Here is a 10,141-nt window from a genome sequence, read left to right as displayed (position 1 = left end):
ACTTCTAGAATTTGCTTTACCTTTTTGTCTTCATTCATTCTGAATACATGTCCCCACCACTTTAGCTGTATCTTTTCAATTATTTTCTCTAGCGACTCCTGTTCCACTTCTCTTCTTATTCTTTCATTCCTCACTTTATCTCTCCTAGTCTTATTAACAGCTCTTCTCAGGTATTTCATTTCACTAGCCTGAATTTTACTCAGATGTTTATCTTGAAGTGGTAAACTTTCCATTCCATATGTTAATGTAGGGACCAATACTGATTTGTATAGCTGCATTTTTGTCTTTACTGCCACTTCAATTGTCTTTGTAACGTTGTCAAGAATTGGTATACTATATGCAATATGCTTTCAGTTCCATTATCTTTGAGGGGGAATAAAATGATCCCTGGAAGGGAGAAAAATAATTTTCTTTTGCCGGGTATAAAATATTTTGTGGGGGGTAAATTGGCACCAAAATCACCAAAAAATAGCCCTTCGTAAAACAATGTTCCAAGAGGAGTGCCGAAAACAACACACAAGCATGATTAGACAATAGACATTACAAGCCTTGCTATCGCCTAATCTATCCAAACAACGCAACGCAGCTATCTTCCTTTCTCAGAGCACCGAGAAGACGTTTTAATTTATGACGTATTCATGCAAACATGACGAAGCTTCTTTCCTCGGGTAGCTTATTCAGTTACACTTCCACTGTCCTCACAGTGAAACACATCTCCAATATAGGTAAGGTAAAAAGGTTCTTGTAGAAGCATAGGCATGCACACGAAAATAGATCTCGCTCTCTCTCTATCGCTCGTAATATTGTAAAATTGGAGTGTAAGGGGTGTTGCTTCCACGTAGTATACACCCGATTGTCAACCTCCCTTCGACGTAGTACACCCTGGACTGCATTTTGCAGACTAACGAGGCTCTGGCGTCGGGACTTAAAGCCAGTATAATCTTCGTAGGACTGTGTGTTTGTGTGTTGTCCTGTGTTTTATCTTTATGTGTGCCGAGTGCCCCTTTACAGCCTCAGCTTTTAACCAAGGTAAGAATATTTTAATCCTCAGAAACGTCTTTTACTATAGTTATGTTAAGGGGCTGGACCCCGTATAATGCGACGGGTGCAAAATAGCCTAAGTGTTGACGCACCCAAAATTTTAAATTCAATCAATCAATATTGTAAAATTGAAATATGTGAGATCTGTCCCATAATTATAGTCCGGTATGCCAAAATGGTAGTACAGGAATGACAGACGAAGACGCAGATGGAAAGCACAATTTATACTGATCCTTGAGTAGTAAAGTTGTATGACTCATTCCCTTGTTTTATGTTCTTCTTCTGTATACACCAATGTCACAGTTTGAATATTGGGCAATTATTATGAGACAACAAAGAAAGGTGTACCGGACAATAATTATGGGACAGAGGGAGTAATTGTTACAAACACTGGCGTACGCAGGGTTAGCTGATGGGGCTGCAGCCCCTCCCGAATCGAAATTTCCAAATAAAAGCCGTAAAGAACTCTGGGGAAACCAAAGTGGTATATACAACCGGCCTTAAAATGGCCTCCGATTACCATTTTTGTCTTTGAACAACTTTTAAAATGGAGCTTTAAAATGGAGCTTAAAAATGGTAATTACGAAATATATTCTATAGTGCATCCTGCCCAGCCCCTAGAATATTCATCCCTACAATTGGAGCCCCCTCCGAAAAAAAGAATCCTGCGTATGCTAGTGGTTACACAGGAATTAAAGTAAACTATTTCGACACAAAATAATTTTCTGATCATGTTATTGCGGCGTTAAGCAAACACAATTGACAGTCGAGTTCGGAATCTTTCACCTTATCTAACTGGATTCAGCAGTTTCTTTTATTTATTGAATATTTACATATATCCAGAATTTTCCATTTGTAAGGTCGTTTTTATGGAGATATAAAGGTAAATGTTAGTGCAAAGGAGACATTGGGCATTTGTGAAAAAAATTAGAGGGTATTGTAGAAAATCTGGGGCTTGTTCAAGGTCTGTGGATAAATCACGTACACGTAGGGTTACCAGACGTCCTGTTTTTTCCCGGACATGTCGGGGAGGAATTTGAAATATATCATAAATGTCCTACATTTTGAACGTCACGTAATATTAATTAGAAAAATACATGTTTCAGTTAACCTTTAGCCGCCTGACCTCTCGTGCGCCTGTATTCTTGTTCACGCCGGTGAATTTTGAAGCGGCCTTCTCCACCTTGCAACGAAGTACAAAAAAATCGTAACTCAAGAACTAATTGTCGTAGACAGATGAAATTTATTTTGTTTTCTTTCTTAAAAAGAGCGCTTTTAACGGAGGTAAAATTTTACATTGTGACTCCCAATAATTAGTATTAAACGAAGAAGAAGAAAGTTGATTTCTATTTTAAAAGTTGGCATACGGCACGCCCCTGTACCCCCTAAATAGACCGAAGTGAATGAGAAAAAAGTAGTACCCTATGTAGCGGTAGTTCATTCCTACAAGCCTGCAAAGTTTCGCTGAAATCAGACTAATACTTCTTGAGTAAAAAATAATAACCGTATATAAAGCGGAAGTGTTGCCATCTTCGGGACTATGTCCCGATTTTTCGCTTCTAGAATAGGCCCTATGGACGCTGGCTAGACCAAATTTGGAGGAAAGCACGACAAAGGACCACTCTATGAGGAAATACAATGCACGTGCCGAAATTTTGAAGAAAAAAACGGAAATTACGGGGTTCGGAAATTTTGCGCAATCACGAAAAATTTCGAACTTTGGACCTTTGCCCCCGCTTCCCCCTGGACCCTTATTTTTCGGATGTTACTTAAGATGTTGCTTTTTACTCATTCTTACATTTAGAATTTAAATTATTCAAAAAGATGCATTGGTTCAGCAGTTATACCCTTTTATATTTAATTTATCCCATAGTAAGAAAAGGGAAACAAAGGGCTCTTTTCAAACGGCGCTTGTTAATAATAGTAGCAATTTGATGTATTGTTTTGTAATTATAGTATGTGATACCTTTATAGGTAAGCTAATGAACAAAAATACAGAACTGAAATAAAGTGTATAGTTTTCAAGAAATGACGTGTTAATTGCTGCCGTGTGCTAACACGTGGTCGGAGTAAATTTCGACCATCGGGCTTTTGCCCCCGCGTCCCCCTGAATCCTTAATTGTCGGACGTTGCTTAAAATGTTGCTTCTTACTCACTCTTGCTTGGAGAATTTTTTTTTTTTTTCAAAAAGATGCAGTGGTTTACAAGTTTTAGCGACTTATAGAAATCTATCCCATAATAATATGGCGGAAACAATGGAAAGGCAGGGAAAGAAATGACTTTTTTAAGTTACTTCTCTTGTTAATAGTTGTAACAATGGATGTATTGTTTTGTAATTCGAGTATGTCATACCTTCATATGTATAGGGTAAAGATAAAAAAAGACAAAACTGAAATATCGTGTGAAGTTTTTGAGAAATTGCACGATAATACAGGGTGGCTCAATAAGTCACTTAACACCCTCAGTACAAGGCCACTGCGGCATGGAATGTGAAAATGGCGATGACCAATCATTGCCTGGCCAAGGGAGAACCACATTGACGCCACCCACACGGTCGGCGGCCATCTTGATGTCCGCCATCTTGATGTCCGCCATCTTGAATTCAACATCAGAATTTTAAATGGGAAGGGGGTCGTGCGACATATCAAAATGGGCTAGAATTTCATGAGAAATGCAATGGTGAAGGTTTTTCCGACGTATCTTTAACCTGTAAAAAGTTATGACTGAATTCTTGTACCAATTTGCTCCTTTTCGAGGTGTTAGAAAAATGCCTTAAAATTTGTTTAGCGCTTCGGTAATGCATCGAGATGAAAGTGACGTCTAGGGAGAGAAGTTCGCATGCCATTGCACACGATTTTAATCGGATACATCCATGAAGAGCTGGGCATTATAAATGGTTGTCGCGAACAATTTACAGTGTGACGCTTCCATTGAATTAAAAGTCCTTCACAGTGACAAGGCTAATGATTATGTTCAGAAGGAAGTTTATAAACAGAATATGCGACCCTTGTCATCTGATAACTAACTTTGGACAAAAACAGGTTCATAACGTTCCCATAAGTGTTCTGGTGTTCTTCCCTATTGAAAAAACTCTGTAAAAAGTACCTTCTTCCATAAGCAAGGATGAAAAAAACTGTTTATTTAACAAATCCAAGTAGCCCTAAGCATTTAAGGTTCCGTTGGTGGAAAATTGACTAACCAATCGTGTTCCACACAGCACGCCACATCATTAACTTACCAACACTAACCATTCAGCTTTGATCTGTCGAAAATGGGTTATCAGATAAAAATCATCGAATATTCTGTTTATGAACTTCCTTATGAACATAAACATTAGCCTTGTCACTGTGAAGGGCTTTTAATTCAATGGAAGCGTCACACTGTAAATTGTTCGCGACAACCATTCATAATGCACAGCTCTTCATGGATGTATCCGATTAAAATCGTGTGCAATGGCATGCGAACTTCTCTCCCTAGACGTCACTTTCATCTCGATGCATTACCGATGCGCTAAACAAATTTTAAGGCATTTTTCTAACACCTCGAAAAGGAGCAAATTGGTACAAGAATTCAGTCATAACTTTTTACTGGTTAAAGACACGTCGAAAAAACCTTCACCATTGCATTTCTCGTGAAATTCTAGCCCATTTTGATATGTCGCACGACCCCCTTCCCATTTAAAATTCTGAAGTTGAATTCAAGATGGCGGACATCAAGATGGCAGTCGACCGTGTGGGTGGCGTCAATGTGGTTCCCCCTTGGCCAGGCAATGATTGGTCATCGCCATTTTCACATTCCATGCCGCAGTGGCCTTGTACTGAGGGTGTTAAGTGACTTATTGAGCCACCCTGTACTGCCGTGCGCTGCTTGTCGAAATATCGACCATCTGGCGTTAAGGGGTTCACATGTAGCGTACGAAATTTCGACCGTTAGGCGAATAAAGGTTAATTAAAGGGAAAACATGCAAGTTATAAGTCTATGGACTGCACTCCCAAACTCAATAGTGAAATTTATTTTGATTCAGTCATTGTCCAAAAAGAAAATAAAGGTTTCTGCTAGAACATTAAGGTCACATCTGATGATGTCACTGTTCAGTGCCTCAGTGGAATTTCTTACCTTAGGGTTTATACTGATGGAACAAAGTGTTTCCCATTCTTATTCAATATTTTGCTTGTAAAGCAGGGCTATAGAGATAAAGTTATTGAACTAGAAACTACCCTGGATGAAACTTCTGGAAGCATTTCAAGTGACGGTAATTGCTGAATATTTGTTTGCTATTCCAGGTCATAATGAGAGAGTACTTTCATTACCACCAGCACAATGGAGCCATGGGAGAAATATATTTTCAAAAAGCCTGTAAAAAACTTGGTATTGAGGTTCAGTATAATTTCAAAGAGTTTGACCGTTCAGTCTCTCATACATATATTTTGACTAAACGTGAAATTTTGATAAAAATTGGCTCTTCTGAGAAGTATAAGTTAAAACATGTAGTAAGAAATTCATTGTTTATAGTGGAACCACATGTAAAAAAAAAAAAAAAAAAAAAACTGCGCAGACCAGCGACTCCAGTGTGTTCTACTCCCGTATGGAGGGGAGGGGGAGAGTGAAGCATGCTTCCTTATGGCCAGAGTTGAATAGAAGAAGTGGCAGGTGTACGGGGACTTCTCGCCCAAGGTTCTATCGCTCAAGTTTCCTTGTGGTCGCTCTATAGTATTGAATAAAAGTTTGAAAATTTTGCATTTAAGAATTCATTAAGAAATCATATTTTTTTAAAAGCTGAAAATTTTTAATTTCTTTGAAATATGTTCTGGAAATGTGTATTATTTATTGTGAATGTTTTGTGTCCTACATTTTGACAAAGTCCTACATTTTTGGACATTATGTTCTACATTTCCGTACAGCGATCTGGTAACCCTACGTACACCATAAACGTGTCTCGATAAGTCGACGCCCTTCTGTCTCTGGAAATTTGAGTTATAAATTTTAAATTACAGGAAAGCAATAAACTTATTACGTTGATCGTCAATGACAGAAATAAAGTTCAGTTAAATAGCTTTCTAGGATAATGTCCAAAACCTAAAAACGAGTTAGCTCAAAGAATTGAGTGCAAAACGTTGGAGCCAGGTCAGAACTCCGTGCTTCTTGTATTCTACCACTTAATACACAAATAATAAATTATTCTATGATCTTTCAAAATTCTAGAAATGAGATTTTCATGGGTGAGTTAGCAAAACGTAAACTTAATTACTAAAATCCCTCCATAAGTTCCACAGATTTCCTAGAAGGAAGTGTGTAAAAGTAAGCAAAATAACATAATGATGCATTTCAATATATTAATGGTGCAAAGGTTATAATAATATGTAACAATAATTATGAGATACCCTTCCCCTGGGTACGTGCCTGTCTGATTATATTCGAAAACACGAGATGATACAATTCTTCATGAACAACTTTACATTTGAACGTCAAGCGTTGTTTCGAGCATGTTTCTACCTACTTCCCCTGTCATGCGTGAATTCGTCCTCTTCTGCAGTATCATCATCTATGGTCAGATAGTATATACTATTATACATAGAATCTTTACTTTGTTGTGTCTTTGTTATTTAGCATCACTTTTCTGCTACTCACAAAGAACATGCATGCCGACCATGGGATTTGAACCTGGAAACTTAGTGGCGAAATAAAAAGTTGACAACTTAACGAGCTCGGCCCCAAAGCAGACCAGAGAACCTTTAGGATGGTGCAAAATGCATATACAGGGTGATTCAGAAGTGATTGTATAAGCTGAAAGGGTGACAAGTATAGACTATAAGAAGCAAAGAAAGGGAAAAAAAAGTTGCAGTTAACATTGGTTTGCAAATGAGCTGTTTGTGAGAGAGTGGTGACCGTATGAGTGTATCATTATGATCCACCACCTGAAGTATAAGTGCCGCAGCAACATAAGCCTTCCATCTTGTACTGTTTTGAGATAAGAACCAGATCAATCCATTTTTTACCATCCTTACAATTTTCTTCAGGTCCATCTTCATCTTGGCATTCCTGCAAGTCTCTTACCACCAGGTTCTCCAAGAAAGATCCTATGAACCTATCTCTCTTCTCCCATGCATGGCAAATGACATTTTCACTGAAGTTTCTTGATTTAATTATTCTAAAGCTATCAGGGAATGAATACAGATTATAAAATTCATTATGATATTGTCTTCACTCCTGATTTTTAAAATTTTTCTTATTTAGCATCATTTTTCTGCCACTTTTGGCTAATTGCACTGTGCTAACCACTCCACTATGATGGTGTGCTCTTCTTCACTCCATTGCTTCTTCACATCTTTCATATATATCCAGCTATTTCTATAATTGCTGCTATTCAATAATATGCAGCAATATACCTAGGTATAAATGTATGTTTTTCAAGAAAGCTAAATTAATTTAGCAAAACTAATAAATATTCCTCATATAACAAAGTGGGGAAAATGTTAAATTAATTAGTGCACTAATACTTGTCAATACATGTGCTCATTGTGTACCGTTTCTGCACACTTATTCACTGTGTGCCATAATAGTTTGACTTTGTTTGTACAAGACAGAACATTGTCGATACACGTAACATACAGTATGTTTGTTAAACATCATTCTTGAGCAAAATGTATGTCTTGTTTTTGTTATTTGTTTAATTGATTGATTGATTTGCTTTATTTTACTTAGCCCTTTGTGCCATTTTTGACTAATTTGCGAAGATGGGGATGAGTGATGATATGATGAAATTGATGAATGGACACTCACAAACATCCATGTCCAGAGCAGGATTCGAACCCAGGACCCCTGGCATCATGGCTAACCACTCTGCCATGGGGGGCAGCATTTTTGTTAATAGGTTTAACCTTAGTAGTTACTGCAGCACCTTGCAGTGCACACCGAATGGAAAAGAGTGCAAGGTGAACAGCGTACAATGAGCAAAATATGTTTTGCCTTTTACAATTTGAGGAAGGCATACAAGATTGATCATTCATTTATCAGAATCACAATTTTCCCCTGATGCTTCCCGTATTAAAATTTTGGGATCCTGCAGACATCTGTATCCAAATTTACTAAAAAATTTCATCTTGACTTAGTATTGAGATGGTTATTACAACAAGTAACAATGAGAATCTTAGAATGAAATTAATATTAGAGGGAGAAAGCACTCTCTCACATTTATCTCATGCACCATATGATTTTCCACCCCCCAGAAATCCACTATGATAGGCTACAACCTATTCAACAAATTTGTGTGTTGAAGTGTAAATTTACTGAGGTTTTTGAATAGGGTGCTTGAATAAATTTCTTCCTATGGTTGTGTCCAAGAAGTATCAAATATAACACTTACTATTAAGAGAAAAATAATAAGTTCCTTATTTTCTGTAGGTTAATAATTGAATTCTACGACCAAAAGATGGATAGTGGTACCAAGCATGATAACCCAAATCCAAGAGAAAGTGCCAACCCATTTTCACGTCTCACATTTACGTAAGTACCTGGGTATAATCTCTCATATTGAGACAGTGTTGCCTTTTTATAAATGTTTTTATTTTTCCTCCAATAACTAATTGAAAGTTCTAAATTTGGATCACATCAATTTCATTGGTGCAGCACAAGGGTACATGTTTGGATGACCTTAGTATTTTATCATTTTTATGCCTAGTATCCAGAAAGTTCCTCCAGAAATATTGATCAAACATTCCTCTTCAATGGTGGTTGATGACTGAGATTTTCACAATGAAAGGAGACAAGAGTTAAAGAAAGCTGTCTGTTTCTTTCTTGCTGGATGTAGACAACAATGAATCGCCATATCACAATAGTTTGTGAATTGATAGTGGCATGTAAATTAAATTTATTGAACAAATTTAAATACAGCCTAGATGGAATTTTCTATTGGTTCCAATTGAAATTTCAATTGGAATTAATCAAATTGTAATTGGTTTCAATTGGAATGAATCTGATTCTATCGGATGCCTAAGACAGCTATCGGAATGTATTGGTTTCAATCAGAATCCCAACTGAAACCAATTGGAAAATCAAGACAATTGGTGAATTGTATCCAATTGTAAGTTTGTATATATTGTAGAATCAATATGTTATAAATTAATTTATTGACTCAAAACATAGGTAGTTTAATTCTTGACACCACATTTCCTGTGATTTAGAAGTTCATTGGATTGAAAGGAAGTGTGGTGTCAAGAATTAAACTACCTATGCTTTGAGTCGGTAAATAAATTTATAATATATTGATTCTACAATATATACAAACTTACAATTGGATACAATTCACCAATTATCTTGATTTTCCAATTGGTTTCAGTTGGGATTCTGATTGAAACCAATACATTCCGATAGCTGTCTTAGGCATCCGATAGAATCTGATTCATTCCAATTGAAACCAATTAGAATCTGATTCATTCCAATTGAAATCAATTCAATCCTCTTCAATGATGGTTCCTGCAGACATCCGTATCCAAATTTACTAAAAAATTTCATCTTGACTTAGTATTGAGATGGTTTTTACAACAAGTAGCAATGAGAATCTTAGAATGAAATTAATATTAGAGTGAGAAAGCACTCTCTCACATTTATCTCATGCACCTCTATACATGCAAAAACAGCAAAAAAATTAGGATAAACAAAGAATCTGAACCACAACACTTGAAAAGGTGATGAACAAACAAACACTTCTTTGGAAAAACAACAAACTTGATTTTCTGTTCTCGCAATTCAAACCCAAACAAAATTCCATTAAAGATTTTTCAGATATTTGATGTTCTTATTTGCAACACTACGTTTACAAAATAGTTCCATAAAAGTAACATGAGCTGGGGTTTCCTGACATGCAGGGACCTCCTCACAAAGCCGTGGGGCCTGCAGGTAAATTAGTTACAACACGTCTATAATGCCTAACATATCATTTATTACAGTGGCAGCTTGTGATTTTTGCAAGATGCATGATGTATGTGATGCTGTTCTTACTTGCATTTACAATGCCACCCCCTTTACACGAGAAAACAAAACACAACTAATCCTTCGCAGTAATAATAACTACTTCACCAGAAATCACTTTCAGAATTCAGAA

General features: G+C 36.8%; 1 protein-coding gene across 1 annotated transcript in view; it reads left to right on the top strand.

The window, feature by feature from the left end:
• The first annotated feature begins 650 nt into the window (after positions 1-650).
• The window catches only part of LOC145993976 (ATP-binding cassette subfamily C member 4-like), a 78,259-nt gene continuing 68,768 nt past the window's right edge, over positions 651-10,141 (top strand). The window contains exons 1-2 of the mRNA XM_083129999.1: positions 651-725; positions 8,443-8,544. Of these exons, the coding sequence (XP_082986125.1) occupies positions 8,471-8,544 (74 nt within the window). The 5' untranslated portion in view covers positions 651-725; positions 8,443-8,470. The remainder of the gene's footprint in view (positions 726-8,442; positions 8,545-10,141) is intronic.

This window comes from Lepisma saccharinum, chromosome 10 (genome assembly GCF_977018435.1).
Source record: "Lepisma saccharinum chromosome 10, izLepSacc3.1, whole genome shotgun sequence".
NCBI classification, from domain to species: Eukaryota; Metazoa; Arthropoda; class Insecta; order Zygentoma; family Lepismatidae; genus Lepisma; species Lepisma saccharinum.
This window is presented reverse-complemented; position numbering and strand designations above follow the sequence as displayed.